Source organism: Catharus ustulatus, chromosome 3, assembly GCF_009819885.2.
Source record: "Catharus ustulatus isolate bCatUst1 chromosome 3, bCatUst1.pri.v2, whole genome shotgun sequence".
Taxonomy (NCBI): domain Eukaryota; kingdom Metazoa; phylum Chordata; class Aves; order Passeriformes; family Turdidae; genus Catharus; species Catharus ustulatus.
In genome coordinates, this window is record NC_046223.1 from 119,366,148 (window position 1) to 119,382,869 (window position 16,722).

The 16,722-nt window shown below is 52.2% G+C and overlaps 1 protein-coding gene across 4 annotated transcripts in view; it reads right to left on the reverse strand.

The window, feature by feature from the left end:
• Positions 1 to 1,988: 1,988 nt before the first annotated feature.
• LOC116994219 (interferon-induced very large GTPase 1-like) overlaps positions 1,989 to 16,722 on the reverse strand; it is a 122,918-nt gene continuing 108,184 nt past the window's right edge. For all 4 annotated transcript variants that reach the window (XM_033055751.1, XM_033055752.1, XM_033055753.1 and 1 more), the window contains 2 exons: positions 10,676 to 10,863; positions 1,989 to 9,401 (listed from right to left, as the gene is read on the reverse strand). In XM_033055751.1, coding sequence (XP_032911642.1) covers positions 2,068 to 9,399 — 7,332 coding nt within the window. In that variant the 5' untranslated portion in view covers positions 9,400 to 9,401; positions 10,676 to 10,863 and the 3' untranslated portion in view covers positions 1,989 to 2,067. The remainder of the gene's footprint in view (positions 9,402 to 10,675; positions 10,864 to 16,722) is intronic.

The window sequence follows — 16,722 nt, forward strand, 5'->3', positions numbered from 1 at the left end:
GAAATCGGGGAGTGTTTGGGGATGGGTTTAGGGATCGGATCCCCAGTTCCAAAGCCCTTTCCCTCCTTCCCCCCGTGTTCCAAGCCCGCTTTCCCGGCTCAGGGAAGATCGGCAGGCGGGCGCAGCCCTTTGGCCCAGGGCGGCTCTGGATGCCCGGACTTGTCCCGACCTCCTGTGTCCCTGTGCCAGAGCGGTTCTGGCCAAAGCGCCCTGGATCTGGCGCTGATCTCCAAAGCTGCCCCCTGTCCCCAGTTGCAGCTCCGGCTGTTGCTGCACAAGGCGGCGTAGCCGATGTGTCCGGCGCCGGCATTTGGTGTGCCCCGGTTCCCAGTTTGGCTGGGCTCTCTTTTCAATATCGCCACCCCCTGCCGCTCCTCCGCCCGCGCAATCCATCGCCCCCGGCCCCTTCTGTGCAGAGCTGGCCTCAAAGGACAGTGCAGGAGGGAATCTTTCCCCATGGCTCGCAGCTGTCCTGATTGCCAAGAGTGCAAACACCTGTGTGTGCCCCATCAGTTTGGGGGCTGGAAAAGAGTGGGTTCGCTGCCCAGCAGCTGCAGGCACTTGCAGCTGGAGTTGGAGCATGAGAGCGAGAGTTGCTGGAGTAAGAGAAGGAGTGTGCTGGCTGTGCTGTGAGGAGGTGAGGGACATGCGGCCGGCAAGGGGCAGGTCTGGTGAGAAGATGATGTGTGGGGCACTGTCAGGGTTAGGCGGCCGGGAAAGGGACAGCTTGGGGTGAGCCAGTGATGGAGAGTGGGAAGAAGGAGTCAGTGCTGTGTGGAGCTGCTCTAAGCGTAGGGATCAGTAGTGTGTGAAGGTGTCTGAGAGAAAGAGTCCGATTTGCATGAGAGAGAGGTGTGTGACAGAAGGCATGTAGAGTTTGCAGTGAAGCTGCTCCTGGAGCAGAGACCCTGAATGGAGCAGAGCCTCTGCTGCCACCCCCCTCCCCCAGTGCCACCCCCTGTCCCCTGCCTGTCTGCAGCACACACAGCTCGAGTCAGCCCCAGCTGTGGCTCCCCTGAACACAAAGGAGACCCAGAGCAGCAGAGTCCAAATCAACTCCTTTATGAGCAGAGGCTGCAGGGGATGAGGCTGCAGCAGCCCTTCAGCCAGCTGTCCAGGAGGGCTTGGCCCTGGCACTGCCAGCGGGGTTGCAGCAGCTGCACAGCAAAAGCCCCTCACAGCTCCCTGGGGCAGAGCCAGCTGGTGCCACCTTGTCCAGAGCACGGCTCCGGTGCCACCAGCCTGCCTGGACAGCAGCAGCACTGCCCCCAGGGCTGCTGAGGAAGGTGCTGGCACACAGGATTCTCCACATGGGCCATTCCAAAGGCTTTTGCTCCAGCCAGGCCAAGGGCAGGAGCAGCTCCTGCCGGGGCTCAGGGCTGGAGGGAAGGGCAGCAGCCCCAGGCACCTGAGCAGGAGCAGCTGCCCTGGGCAGAGACACAGCAGCTCGGAGACAGGGAGTGAAAGCACTGCCTGAGCCCTGGGGTGGTTGTGTCCCTGCTTTCCTGAGCCCTGAGGCACAACAGCTCCTGCTGGGAGAACAGCCTCAGTTGATCCAGGAGGCTGCAGTGAGGGAGGGAAGGATGACAGCCAAAAGCCAAGCAGCCCAGCTTGCAGCCAGCATGGAGCTGGCCTCAGGTGCCACAGCCCTTTCTCTGAGCAGGACACCTCCTTGCTGCAGGAAAACTGCCTCTGGGGCACTGTCCCTTCTTGTCTCACAGCAGCTGAACCAAGGGGTGCTTTGAGTGCTGCCTTTGCCGTTGGGCTCAGGCTTGGTCATGAGGCTGATCGCCCCAAGGATGGGGTTTTGATTTGGCTCTAGGACAAAGCAGAGGAAAATGTTTATGGCAAGAAGGCAGGAGGATTCTGGTTTTCTCTTGAAGTGAGGGAAATGCAGTGATAGGCGCAGTAATGTGGCTTATTTCACCAAATTTGGGAACAGTTGGATACCATTGTCTTCAGTGGGCTTGAAAGCATCATCACTGTAACTGCATTTTGTGGAGAGCCTGGTACAAAGTTCTCCTAAACTGCAAAGCCACTGTGGTTCTTCCTTCCCATGGATGTGGCCTAAAGGCTGTCCAGCTCAGACAGTGCTTCCTGCTTGGTAATTCTCCGCCACGCCTCAGGGATTTCTCCTTTGCCCTGAAATTTCCCATTGTACAAATCTTCCAGCTGTGTCCTGAAACGAGACAAAAACCATTTCCAGTACGCCTGGGTGGGTGAATCAGGAAGAATGTTCCAAGTAGACACAGGTGGTCCAAAATCATGGTATGTTTTGTAAGAGATCCATTGGTGACCACCACCTCTCAATTCAGAGTTTCTTGCAACATGGCTGGAACAAGTATAAATGTTCAGTTGGCGTGTATCATAAGTAATGCAAGGTAAACATAGCCACCATCTGTCTCCCTTTAAAGCTTGTGGTCGATGGAAGACTGACTGATGGTCTCCCTCATGATCCTGCGTGGTGTATTTGCAGACCACCCCACAAAAGGGACACTGCTCCCAGCAACCCGAAAAATGCTCTACCAGGATGGTGTGAGGCTGCTTTGAAAATGAGCTCATGTCAGCATCAGCCAATTCTTTCTTGAGCCTGTCCCTCAGGTCATAGACAGCTTTTGCCATGGCACTGCTCAGGAACTCAATGTCTGTGACCTCCTGGTGCTCGATGCCCTTCAGCTCACTTCTGGGCAAGTTGATCACCTCTGCCAGTTGCCTGCAAAATTCATCCAGCCAAAGGGAGATTTTGTCTTCTCTGTCTTTTCTGTCTTTGACAATTTGGGTTGATGAGGAAACAGCTGACAGGATGTTTCCATAGAGAGAATTAAGCGAGAAATCTAAAAACATCCTCAGCCTCCTATTCCCATCTAAATAATGACTCTTAACTCGTGTCTCAATGTAACTCTGAAAAAACTCTTTTGGAGATGTAAGGTACTGCTTGAAATACTCAAAATTTTCTTGTTCTGCCAGGTATCTCAGGATGTAAACTTCCAGATTGGCTCTGTTGCCCCTGAAGTCTGGGAATTTGCTCTTAATGTCCTCAGCAATGTTTTTACCCGTCCTCTCAAAGACTGCCCTGCGAAGAGCTGGTTCAATCTTGTCACAAAGGAAAACAACAAAAGTTGTGACTGAAGTGGCTCCTTGGTAGGAGATCTGGAAACATTGGAAGAAATCTTCTCTCTTGCTGCTCAGGTACATGACTAGGTCATTTGCCTTTCGGAATTCTTCATGCATGACTTTAAACCTTTCTGCTGCCATTTTGCACAGATACAGAGACAAATCCATGCTGTACTCTCTGTTAAAAGTCCACTTTGCATAGCTGGGGATGAAGTTCACACCTTTCTGTACTTCATTGAGTATTTCATGAATAAAATTTCTACTGTAGTCCTGTTTCTCCTCCTCCTTCTTATCAATGTTTGCCTTCACACGCGCTATGATGTTGTCTGTGATGTGCTCAAAGTTGTTCACATAAGCATTGGAAATGCTCTTGAGTTCTGAGAAACAGCCTAAACACATTTTCTTTGTGATGTGTTTCTCCATGTCAAAAGAAAATGCTCTGTCTTTGGGAAATGACCTGATCCGTGCATGGAAACCTGGCTCCTTAAATTGCTCTAGAAGGACATCTTCAATTTCTGCATCGATATCCACCCGTTCTGGAGGACAAGCAGCATGGGAGACTTCAGCAATCCAACTGTTCCAGACAAGAGTGAAGTAGTTCTTCAGTTGTGTCTCACTGAGGCTCTTCCCTTTCAGAGTCACAGCCAGCTCCCTACTCCTTCTCAGGAGCTCATCTTCATATTCACACTTCCTTGCATCCAGTTTCCTCTGCAAATTCTGTAGCTCAATCAGATACTCACATTTCTGTTTTGTTTCATGAAGAAGAGTGTCTTTTAGTTCTTTCAGCTTCAGCTCTGTGCTTGATTTCCACTGGACCAGTGTCTCACAGTTTTTGTCTTCCCTGAAATATTTTTCCACTTCTTTCTCAATGGCATCACCTGTCTCTTGCACCAGCCCTTCAAGGTATTCTCTGGTGACATTCTGCATGTACCCATTCTGAATTTTGCTGTTCAGTCTCATCTGTACATCTAAGAAGTGACTCCTCAGCCTCCAGCTCCACTGACTAAAGGCACTTTCCAGTTTCCTGTATGCAGCAATCTCCAGGGAATTCTTGAAGCTGAAGACAAAGTTTTCATTCAGCAAAGCATTCCAGAGATCACCAATACGATCTTTCAGACTGAAGAACGTCAAAATGCTGCACTGTGACTGCTGCTTGGCAGCCTGGAGGATTTTGCTCTTGAGTTGCTGGACATTCTGGCTGTAGGTGGGGTTGGGTGGTGCCATTGGGGGGTTTCCTTCCCACAGGTGAGCAAAGTAGTTAATGTGGGTGTTCACATCAAAGCCAATGACCTCGCTGAAGGAGGAGATGTCACAGAATTCCTGCTGGGCAGCTAACACGGTCATTTCATCCAACTTTTCCTGCAAACGCCTTTGTCCTCCCATGTTCTGCTCCTTCACAGTTGCCTCTCCCACGTTTTGGTGCACAAAGATGCAACTTGGGGAAAGATTGACTTTCTTCATCCTCTGGAAAGCCTGCACAGCGATCTGGAGAACATCTTGCATTTCTGATGGATTTTCTCCAAAGATATTGATCACAGTCAAGTTGCTCACACCAATGACAAAGGTGGCCAGCTCATTGTCATGGTTCAGGGACTGTTTATTGGCCATCTTGATGGCACGAAGTCCCTCTGTGTCAACCACCAGCACAAAATTAAAGCCCAAGTCTTGCTGCAGCTCCTGGCCCACTGGGATGAGCTGCATGAAGGCTCCGCGGGTGCATCTCCCCGCGCTGACGTTGAACTGCAGACCAAACATGGCATTCAGCAGGGTGGACTTTCCTGAGCTCTGGATGCCGAGCACAGAGAGCACAAACACTCGTTTGTCCCCCAGCCTCTCAATTAAGCTGTCAAAGATTGCTCCCACCCAGCGCAGGGGCACATAAGAAGTGTCTCCATCCATCAACTCCACAGGGTACCCCAAAACCATCAGCTCTGCTGCAATTCCTGGCAGTTTGGCAAAATTGTCTTGCTTGTAGTTCATCAATTCCAGAGCTTCGTAAATCTGCCCTACTTCCCTCAGAAGGTGCTCCAGGCCAATGGATGAATCGTTGATTTCATCAGAGATGGCATCCAAGCGACTCAGCAATGCATCATTCACCTTGGAGTTTTTATTACTTTCCTTTTCTGAGGGGATTTCAGTCCATATCTTGTGATAGTCTCTCCTCAGTTCTTCAAGATGACAACAGGACAGCTCGTCCGTTAACACCTTCATCCACTGCAGGAAGTATTTCTTGGTATCTGTGGGCTGCGTATGGAGAAAGCCAAGGAATGATTTCATCAGTTTGTTGAGAGGGAAGGCTTGCTCAAGTTGCTTTCTTCTTATTGCTTTCTTCTCATATTCAATTTGACTGCGATGTTGCTCAATGCTCTTGTTCCCCTTCTCCTGCAGGCGAGTGAGTTCTTTGTCCTTTTTGCACCACTGGTACCACAGTTTTCCTTGAAGTGGCAGCAGCTGGGATTTAATCTCAGACAGTTTCTCTTTCTTCAGAAGTTCCACCAGCTCCTTTGCCTTTGCTTTGGCTGTCACACATGCAGGTTTATCTGCATCCACCACAAATCCATGCTGGCGAGCTTTGTCCGCGCAGGCCTCCAGGCTGAAACATGGATTCGACCCTTCCAGGAGACCCCTGATCATTTTGATAAGCTGGTCCAACAGTTCTGCTTCGTTTCTGTTCCCAATACTTATTGTTAAGATTTTGCTGGATTGTCCTGCTGCAGTGTTCCCTTTTTCCATGAGAAGACAAATCAAAGGCCTTTGTAACAGCCGCAGATCCTCCAGAAGCTTTTCCCCCCTGCTGTCCATGTGCTCCAAATCAGACACAAGAGCCACGTTGACAGCAGATATGTCCTGCAGGAACTGCAGCTGTGCTCCGTGATCCCTGGCGTCTCCATGCAGGTTACAGAAAGCCACGCAGCTCTCAAAGGTGTCATCAGGGCTTCCACGGGGGCAGTACCAGGCGATCTCCACCACCCCTTCCATCAGCAAGCGCTCTCTGGTGCTGCCTCTGCAGTGGCGGTGGAAGAAAGTGTCGTGTTTGCGTTTGCTCAGCAGAGCGTTCAGGAGCTGAGACTTGGAAGAGGAGGCCGAGCTGCCAATGCGGATGAAGGAGACGATGGGAGTCTGTGCCTGGAAGATGAGTTTGTTGTTGTAACTCTTTGTTTGGGCCTGCTGTCCTGACTTCTCCACCTCTATCCAGCTCCTTTGGATTTGGCTGAGGGCGTAGAGCGGGAACTCAATGTGTGAAGTGCCCGGGTTGGGCAGCAGCAGAGGCAGCGCCAGTTGGCAGAACGCCAGCTTGGTTGCAAGGGTCTGTCTCAGGAAGTCATCAGCACAGTGGAAAATGGCCATCTGCAGGTCCATGGGGTGCACTGGGCCGTCCCTGCTTGTACATTCAAGGGCTGCTCTCATCAGATTATCATGGAAGTTTTCAATGGAGTTTGAGTAGTGGTCCTTTTGCCCTCGGATTTCTGGAATGACAGCAAGGCCTGGGTTGTTCTCATCCCAGCAAGTCAGGTACTTCACCTGGTAATCCACCGTTAACAGCTTTTGCAAGAAGTATAATGGCAGTTCCTTGTCCTTGCTGGGCTGGCTGTCCTGCAGAGATGTCTTGTAGATGGTGCGGAAATCTCCCATCCCCATTTTTCTTGGATAGTGACTTTCGAGTCCAAGGCGCTTCAGCAACTGGAGGAACTCCTGGTTTGCAGTGGCTTCATTTCCTTTGGATTGGCTGCTGTCTGACTTGCATTGGGACTCACTCAGTGGCTCAGGTTTTGCAAAAGTTTCTTCCAGGTCCGTGCGTATGTTCTGCATCTTCTGTTCATCCCCTTTGTCATCCAAGCACCCACTGATCAAGGAATGCAAGTCCTGTTCCAGCCTTTCCCAGTCTGTGCCTGCTCTGTGCTTTTGGAGGAGATTCTTTATCTGTGTGGACCACAAGCCTTTCATGTGATCTTCCATGAAAACCAAACGCTCCCTCTTCTGCTCAGGGGTCAGCGTTTGATTTTCTGGTGTCACAGTCAGACCCATCAGCAGAAGGGAGGCCTCAGCTCTTTCAGCATCCTGCTCCTTCAGGTTCACGTACTCCTTGTGTGCCGCTTCCATTTCCTTGGCCATGTACTGAATTTCTGGGTGTCCAAGGAGGTGCTGGAAAGTGCTGCTTTCCACCTGGTACCCTGTGCTGGTCACAATCAAGAGCACCAACAGTTCCATGTCCTTCTCAGCCCGTTCCTGGAGAGACTGGAGAATGGAATAAATGGCGAGGCTGCTGCTCAGGGTGGCTTTTTTCTTTGCTTCATGAACAGCAGAAGCAGAGCTTCCTGGTGCGTAGGTGACAGCATAGATGTGCTCCTTCATTTCCTGCAGTGTTTGGATGAGGCCTTGTAGCTCAGAGATTTTGGGAAGTTTGAGAAGTGGGTAATCAGTCTGGAAGATCCATTGCATAATGAAGGAAGCTTCAGGGAAGTCCTCAACAGAGTGGATATGAGGATCCAGGAGGCTTCTCAGCATTACCTTGATTAAGGTGGTGTTTTCTGGAGGTGACTCCTGGCAGCTCCGCACGGTGTTCACCAGGAAGTCCTGCAGGGCTTTGTGGGACAGGCACACGTTGATCCACACACTGTTGTTACTGGTTTTTGCATTCAGATCATCTTTGAGCTCCATCAGCATGAGCAGCTTCTGCTCATCTGCCGTCACCTCCCAGGCCTTCACAGTCTCCATGAAATCTCTGGCCTCTTGTGCTGCACTGCCCAGTTCCTCTCCAAAAATGGTGCCAACGCTCTCATTTGTCAGCGCACTGTACGCATCCCTGAGGGCTCTGCTCATCTGAGCAACAGACTCAAAATCCCCGCAGTGATTGCACAGGATGACGTCCCACACTGGGATCAGCTCAGAGCCGCGGTTGATAACGCACCACGTTGTGTTATCAGACACAAGCCCCGTTTTCCACTGAAGAAGAGAAGTTGTGTCTGCTGGGCCCCCTGTGTTGACCATGTAGAGCTGAATGGCTGAATGGGATCTTTCTCCAGCTTTTCTCCGGACAGAAGCCTTTGAGGTGGATGCAGAAATATCCAGAGTGTCTTCAGCACTTTCCAGAAAGTCACCATAGCTTTTCCTGACAATGCTATTCAGTGCTGCAGACGTTTGTCGCTTCACCTCTTCCCGCTGCTTGTCTTGGAATCCTTCTGTGGACGCCTTCCACCAGAATATCCCCCCAAAGTGGAGGGGACCCTGGTTTATGTGGGACCCAAACCTGCTGAAGAAGCTCTCACACATCTTCACAAAGGTGGGGTTGTCTTCTTTCTGAGTGAAGCCCACAATTTGTTCCATGTCTTGCAGCTCCCGAAGAGCCGCATCCGAGAGGCGAAGCTGATGCCTTTGGAAGTAGCAGGAGGCCAGGGGGATGTACTGGAACTTGGTGGTGCAGAAGTAGCTCTGCTCAGAGTGGGACTGGTGGGTGTCCTGTGACTGCGAGGAGATGCCGGGATTTATACTCTGTTTCAGATTAATCCCCCAGAATGCACAGAATTTAGCAGAAAAGCTCATGCTGAACCCCAGCTGCTCCATGGACTTTGTGAAAGTGGATTCTTCTGCAGAGGAGGAGAACTCCCTCCTCTCAAGTTGCGATCCTTGCTTTGGACCAGCGAGCTGGAATCCCTCAGGAACCCTGAGGAGCTGCTCTTGCGTTGCCAGCACATCTCCAGCTCTGCTGGTTCTGTAGATGCCCTGCAGGGCCAGTCCCCCCGACGCCCGCCTCAGCACCTCGGTGTCAGGGATGTTCTCCCTCCTGCCTGCTGACATCTCCTGCTGCTGCTCCAGCTGCTTATGGATGCTCTCCAGCATTTCCACCAGGGGTTCCTTTCGTGATGGCCAGAACTCTTTGGGAATCTCCATGGCTCGCCACAGAGTCTCTGCTTTCTCTCTGAGTGCATCCTGACTGTGGCTGCGGCTGTTGAGCATTTCTGTCAGATCATTAAGGGCTTGTTTGGCCATTTCTTGCCTTTGCTCTGTCTTCTCTGAATTATGCTTTTGAAACTCCTCACATGTTTTTTCATTGGTTATGTTCAGGAGTTTCTGGAGCGCCTTTTTCTCCCAGGGGTGCCGTACCTCACACTCCAGCTTGAGGTAGTCTTTATGTTCCAGATGTTGCAGGGCTTCTCTGCACTCGATTCCCAGGATCTGTGACACTTTGTGCAGCCAGTATCCAGCATCCAGTCCTTCCTTCTGAAGTGCCTCTGCCAGGAGCTGTGCCTTTGCATCTCCCTCTTGTGTGTCCTTTTGTGAAGCCATGGCTGTGGAGGAAGCAAAGAGACTTTCCCTGAGGTGTTGTCAGAGGCCCTGGCCTCCTGGCAGAGGCTCTGCAGCACCTGCAGCCCTGGGGTTGCTCCCACCCGGCTACTGGAGCCCAGCCTGGGATGGCACAAGAGCCAGGGTGTCCTTCCCAGTAGCCTGGATGTGCCTGCTGCTTTCGTCTTTGTAGGATCAACTTTGAAGCTGAGTGTGTGTTCCAGAGACAACACAGTAACAATCTCAGCCACAACCACACACAAATGCAGACTCAGCCACACAACCTGTCCTGGACAAGGTGCTGCCTTCCCCATCACTCACATCCTCCCAGCTGAACTCCTGAATCCACAATTTCACACACCCAGGGGCATTCCTGGCTCCCTGGAGCACTGGCACAGCCCCTCTGCCCACCCAACAGCCCTGCCTGCATCCTGCACCCTCTGCCCAGCCCCACGGCTGCCCTGCTCTCTGCCTGGCCCAGCCTGCTGCTCCCAGCACCCGGAGGCAGTGCTCACACACTCCACTCCCCCATGGCACCCCACACTCCCCAGACACGCTCCCTCCTGCCCAGCACGGCCACACGGGCTCTGACCTGTGCTCCTGCTCCAGCTGCCAGCACAGCCCCTCCCTCACCCCACTCATGCCTCTTCCCAGGAGCTGCTTCCTGGCACACTCAGGGGGGAAACTCCACCTTGTCCCTGCCCACAACTGTGCCTGGGGCATCCTGGTGGCCCTTCAGGAGAGACTGGAGACTTTGGGAGCTGACTCAGACTTCATCATCTGCCCCTTGTTAGCACAGAGGGTCTTGTCAGCCAACTGCGCATTGGTGGCATCTCAACCACAGTCACCATGGACAAGGTGCAGCAGTGACCCTGAGGCAGCAGTTCCCTTCCTGAGCAGCTGTTCCACACTGGGGCTCTATGCCACTGAGCTTAAAATCTCTGGTGACAGGAGGAAAACCTTCAATTGGGTACCTGCCTTGAAAACTTTGCGTTTTTCACATTGTCTCACAACACTGAGAATTGTTTCATTCTCACTTCATTTGGATATGGGGGCATTTTCTCCTTACAAAAAAATCCTTCTGAGCATTCAGCCTCCATCCCACCAAGGCCACAACACTCTTACCAGCACAGATATCAGTCCCAGGGGCTTGGACTCAGCTGGAGATCTGAGGGCTCCTGAACCCTTCCAGAGCCTTCAGGGGCAGCTTTCCCTCAGGAATCCCTGCAGATTTGGGCAATCTGAGCAAGGGCTGTGTGCTCTGATTGCCCTCACCCACCTCACAGCAGATGCTCCCGTTCTCCCAGCCTTGGCTTCCAGCAGACACCGGCAGCCCAGGGCCCCAGCTCAGGGGACACAGCACAGCAGCAGGGGCAGGCCTGGGGCACACGGCAGGCTGTGCAGAAGAAGATGGGAACCACTGGAGAGCTCAGGAGGAAGAGCAGCAGGAAGGAAAGGCCCAAAATCCTAAAGGAGAAGAGCAGCCAGTGAGGAGAAGGCAACCCATGAGCACGGCAGATTCATTGCAGGCAGCACTGGAGGCCAACCCTTCTCCTCCCCTGGGGACAGCAGAACAGGAAAAGCCACTGGCTCGAGAGAAGGGCAGTGCAGCAGCAGAGGAAAGCTGGGCGTGCTGGCAGAGCACAGCAGGGACTTTGGGCACCAAGTGCCCTCGCTGGGCACATGTCCAGCTGCTCCCTGGCCAGCAGAGCCCCAGTGTGGGACAGCTGCTCAGGAAGGGAACTGCTGCCTCAGGGTCACTGCTGCACCTTGTCCACTTGAGCCACTTGTCCCAGCCCTGTCCCCTCCCAAATTCTCTCCCACTGCAGCACTGCCAGCGCTGCTTCAGTCTCAGGAGCCAGAGGCTGCCCTGGACAACATGAACTCCAGCCCAGCCACAGCCTGAACCTGCCCCCAGGCACCCTTGGCAGTCCCTGCACGGCTTCCCATTGCTGCAGGAACAGGGAAAAAGCCCCAGCGACCATGTCAGTGCCCACAGAGAAGCACTAATTTTTACAGCAAAGCTGGCTTGTAGCTGGGCAAATAATTCAACCATAAATAAGAGATTTGGTTCAAGTAGCCTGATTTGATAAACTGGCCCCTAGGTGAACAATAATAGGATAGATTCTAACCCAAACAGGGATTTCACCCAATGAGTTCCATCATAAGCTGCAGAAGCCATTGGTCAGAGAGCTGAGGAATCCAAACTCTCAACGAATCATATGTTTTTGCCTGGGAACTCCAAATTCTCTATTTAAGGTGAGTTCACAAGAATGAAATGTTTTTGTCACACAGATCAAAGAGTGCCTTGTTTTTTTCTCAGACCCAGCACCAACCAACATTACATCTGGTGACCGTGACATGATCAGACTTAACCATAACGTGCACAAAAAGCAGGAGAGACAAAACATAGCCAAGAGCTGGGAAACATTCATGTCTGAAGGGACGGGGAAGCAGCAACCAAGAGTTGTGGGGAAAACGGCCAAGAGACAGGAATCCATTCTCATCCAGAAGAGATGGGGAAAGACAGCTGGAAAGTCAGCAAAACATCAGGTAGAGTCAAGGCAGCCCAGAGCTGTGCAGACATCTGGAAAGACAGCAGAAATTGAGGCGAGGAGAGCCTAATCTGCAGCAGAAAAGCTGAAAACTAGAAGAAAAATCAAACAAATATATGGGAGGATACATCTTTGCAGAAGAACACCCAGTTGCCTGCGTATGGACTGAGCTTTTAAATGAATGGGACACAGAGTATGAAGAAGAAACACTTTTCGATTTCATATCATGGACAAAAACACAGGGTGTAGAACCAACGAGACTGCATTTGATATGAATAATTGGATTAGAATTGGGGAAGAAATAGTAGATGCTGCTTTAAAAGGCAATCAAAATGTGATCAAGGTTTTAAAACCTTGGAGGCTCATCTTAAAATTGATAAAACAGGTAAAATCCGAATTGTGAAGTAGAATGGAGGGTGGTTGCTGGACACAGGCAGGAGGTGGCGGTGTGAAACACAGCCGATCCCCAACGAGCAGCGGTGTGGTGGCCAGTGCACCTTCTCCATGCACAGAGACTCCATAGGCTGCAGTGCTGAAGGGGACAATCTGGCAAGCAGGGGAACAATGGAGTTACTCCTGGTGGTGGGTAAACAGCCCGGCACCACTGGAGAGACTCTATGAGCAGCAAACTCTTGACTGCTGGCAAAAAAGAGCCTGTGCCAGTGCAGCCAGACTGTTGTGCCAGCTCAGAGCACCCCGTGCCATCCCAAGCTGCTGTGGATGCACCCGGTAATGCAGTAGGACCTGTGGAAAAGCCCCAAGATGGCGGCAACCACAGAACCACCAGTGGGGAAGAAGAAACCCTGCCTCCTTCATGGGACATGGCTCTGCTTCCAACCCAGCCTTTGTGGGGTGTGGCTCCACTTCCAATCCAGCCTTGGTGGAGTGGGGTTCTGGCTCTGTTCCAGACTCTGTGGGGCAGGGCTCCAGCTCTGTTCCAGCCTCCATGTGGCACAGCTCTGGCCCTGATCCAGCCTCCATGGGGAAGGGTCTCGGCCCCGAGGCAGCCTCCATTGGGCACGGCCCTGGCCCCCATCCATCCCCAAGGGGTGTGCCTCCACCACAAGTCGCCATGGAAATGCCTGCTGATGACTGCCAAGAGATGGCATCTCACTACAAGCTCCCTGCGACACACCCAGAAGTGCATCGGAATCTGGACACTGCTCCTACTCTGAGCATCGGCTCCGATCCTGCTCTTTCCACAGCGCCTACAGCCTCATTGCATCAGCAACCAAGACTGGAACAGCCCTGAGAAACCACATCACTGATGGACACCCAAGACACTTAGGAAGGGAACACAAGTCTCCCCCTTGCTGCCACCCCTTGGGAGGATACATCTGCAGTAATGCCAGCGTCTGGTCCAGCCCCATCAATGTTTCAGTCAGATGTCATCCCTACTCCCAATTTGGTTATCTTCGGGATGGAGGTAAACCAAAAGGTGATGGAAAGTGGGGATTTGGAGGGAGCTGGACTAATTACTGTGCCTCTGTCTTCATCACCAGAAGAGGTCTAGCAAAAAGTAGGGGGGACAATTATGGCATTCCCAGTGATATGAGGTAGTGGAACTACCCCTGATAAATATTTACAGTAATTTCACGACCATAAGGCACACCGGACTATAAGGCGCACCCCCCAGGAACCGGCACATTTTGCAACTTTGTAGATCAGATAAGGCGCACCGGACTATAAGGCGCACCTTTTTTTTGCTGCAAAGATCCGTGCCGCACACAACAAAGTAACGAATTAGTAACGGAATCCTGCGATCGTGGAGTTTACTGACAGGTGCTTAAATTGGAAACATTTTAACAGATTGGTGTAGCCTTTAAACGCAGTCCCAAGCGCACTCCCCGTGCGCAGGGCCCGGCACTCCCACCCGTCCCTGGTGCCGGCTGCCGAGGCGGGGCTCGGGGTGGTGGTGGTTTGGAGCAGCTCGGGGCCGTGGCCGTGGCGGGGGCCGTTCACGCTGTCTACGGGGCTGGAGTGGTGGCGGCTGGCACTGCTTACGGGGTCGGCAGCACTGTTTACAGGGCTGCAGCAGCGGCGGCGGCTGGCGCTGCTTTCAGGGCCGCTGCAGTGCCGCTTATGGAGCTGGTGTCGCTGTTTACGGGGCCGGGGGGGCGGACGTGGCCGGCGCTGCTTACGGGGCCAGTGGCGCTGCTTACAGGGCCAAAGCAGCGGCGGACACAGCCGGTGCTACTTACGGGGCCAGTGGCGCTGCTTACGGGGCCGGTGGCGCTGCTTACAGGGCTGGTGGCACTGTTTACGGGGCCAAAGCAGCGGCGGACACAGGCGGCGCTATTTACAGGGCCAGTGGCGCTGCTTACAGGGCCGGTGGCGCTGCTTACAGGGCCGGTGGCGCTGCTTATGGGGCCAGTGGCACTGTTTACGGGGCCGAGGCGGCGGACGCAGCCAGCGCTGCTTACAGGGTCGGTGGCGCTGTTTACAGAGCCACAGCGGCAGACACAGCCAGCGCTGCTTATGGGGCCAGTGGCGCTGTTTACAGGGCCAAGGCGGCGGCTGCGGCCGGCACTGCTTACGGGGCCAGCGGCGCTGTTATCGGTGCTTCCCCGCAACGCTTTCTTGCCGCTTCTCAGCGCTTTCTCACAGCGCTTTCCCGCGGCGCTTTCTCGCCGCTTCTCGGTGCTTTCTCGCGTCGCTTTCCTGCAGCACTTTCTCACCGGTTTTTGACACTTTCTCGCGGCGTTTTCCTGCAGCGCTTTCTCGCCGCTTTTCCACTCTTTCTCGCAGCGCTTTCCCACGGCGCTTTTTTGCCACTTCTCAGCGCTTTCCCGTGGCACTTCTTGGCGCTTCCCCGCGGCCGTGCCACTTCTCCCCGCTTCTCCCCAGCCGGCAGCTGCTCCGGTTCCTGGTTTCCCCCTCCCAGCAGCCGCGGCTCCCGCAGTTCCCGACTCCCCCCACGCAGCCGCAGCTCCCGTGGGTCCCGGCTCAGCTCGCACCTCTCACTTCCGGGTTCGCAAATTTCTGAACTTTGCACATCAGATAAGGCGCACCAGACTGTAAGACGCACTTCCGGGTTCGGGAAAAAATTTTAGTCAAAAGGGTGCGCCTTATAGTTGTGAAATTACTGTAATTGGCAAGTTCTCTCAGAACGACGCCAGCTAGCTGCTAAACACTGTTTGGGGTCCCCTGCTGTTGCAAAGATGCTCAGATTCATAGCTGCTAATGAACTAACGCCTTACGATATAAAACAAATTGCTAAATCACTGTGCTCCAGTGCAATATATGATGTTTGGAGACCATATGCCGAGGAACAGGAGCTAAAAACTCAAGACTTTCACAGCAGGATCCATGCTTTGGGGCAGGAGTCCCACAGCTCATGGTACTATGCCTCATGGAAGATCCACAAACCCAAGCTCCCTTGAATTCTTCAATATTAACCCAAGCAAAAGAATTAGGGATGCAAGCCCTAAACAAGGTCACAAACACGTCTGTGCCCACCCAAAGATACTCAAGCATAAGGCAAACCCCAATGAATAATGAACATGCAGTTCATACAACATTTGCAGGATGCTGTGGAAAAACGAATTGCAAATAGCAAGGCAAGGAATGAAGTATTGCTGCAACTAGCATAAGATAATGCAAATGAGGACTGTAGAAAAATTATAAATGCATTACCCAAAGAAAATCCATCCCTAGAAGAAATTATTAATGCACGTGCTAAGATTGAAACTGGATCACATAGCATGGATACATTAGCCAATTCTTTTGCAGCTGCAGTAAAGCTGACACTGCATTGCTACAATTGTCAACAGCAAGGCTATGTGAAAGCAAACTGTCCCAAAAAATCTGCCTCACAGAAGAAAGTTCAAGGACAGGGTAATGTAAATTCAACCTGTGACCAATGTGGAAAACCTAGATATGCAACCAAAGTATGCAAATCAAAGTATCATATTAATGGTCAACTTCTTAAGAAACAGGGAGACAAGAAGCTGAGCACAGAGGAGAACCGTGTGACAACCAAAGTATTTTCTCACACCCCAGCACAAGCCTTTGTGACCAGCTTGGAGCAAGGACAAGAGGGGCAAGTGGCCTGGATGTTTACACCTCAGTCCCAAAAGCCATGGACTCATTAGAGATACATAAAGTCCCCCTCGAGGCCAGGGGCCCATAGGGAAAGGACTAAGTGCCCTCCTACTGGGGAGATCCAGTGCCATCCTGCAAGGTATCTTTGTGTACCCTGGTGTTATAGATGCAGATTTTACAGGAGAAATACGTGCCATGGTATCAACCCCTACTCCACCTGTAACTATTCCTGAAAAAAAACAGGATTACTCACCCTTTTTAAGTCTTGTGTCCCCAGTGCATACTCTGGGGAACGAGAAGAACAAGGCTTTGAATCAACAGGACACCCAGAAGTATACTGGACTCAGGTCTGCCTGACGGGGTGTCAGGTTGCGCTCTGACTTTGTCAGTTTGAAGTTTGTTTCTTTGTAGTACTGTATTTCTATTTTAATTTCCCTAGTAAAGAACTGTTATTCCTAGTTCCCATATCTTTGCCTGAGAGCCCCTTAATTTCAAAATCATAATAAGTTGGAGGGAGGGGGTTTACATTCTCCATTTCAAAGAGAGGCTCCTTCCTTTCTGAGCAGACACCTGTCCTCCAAACTAAGACACAAAGTCAAAGTACAATCTGACACCCCATCAGGGTGACACCCGTCAGGCAGGGTGTTGGTAGCAGTTTGATTAAATAGTGGCTGCAGTTTTCTTGCAGTGACAGATGTGGTTCATTTGAAGCAGTGGTCTTGTAGAA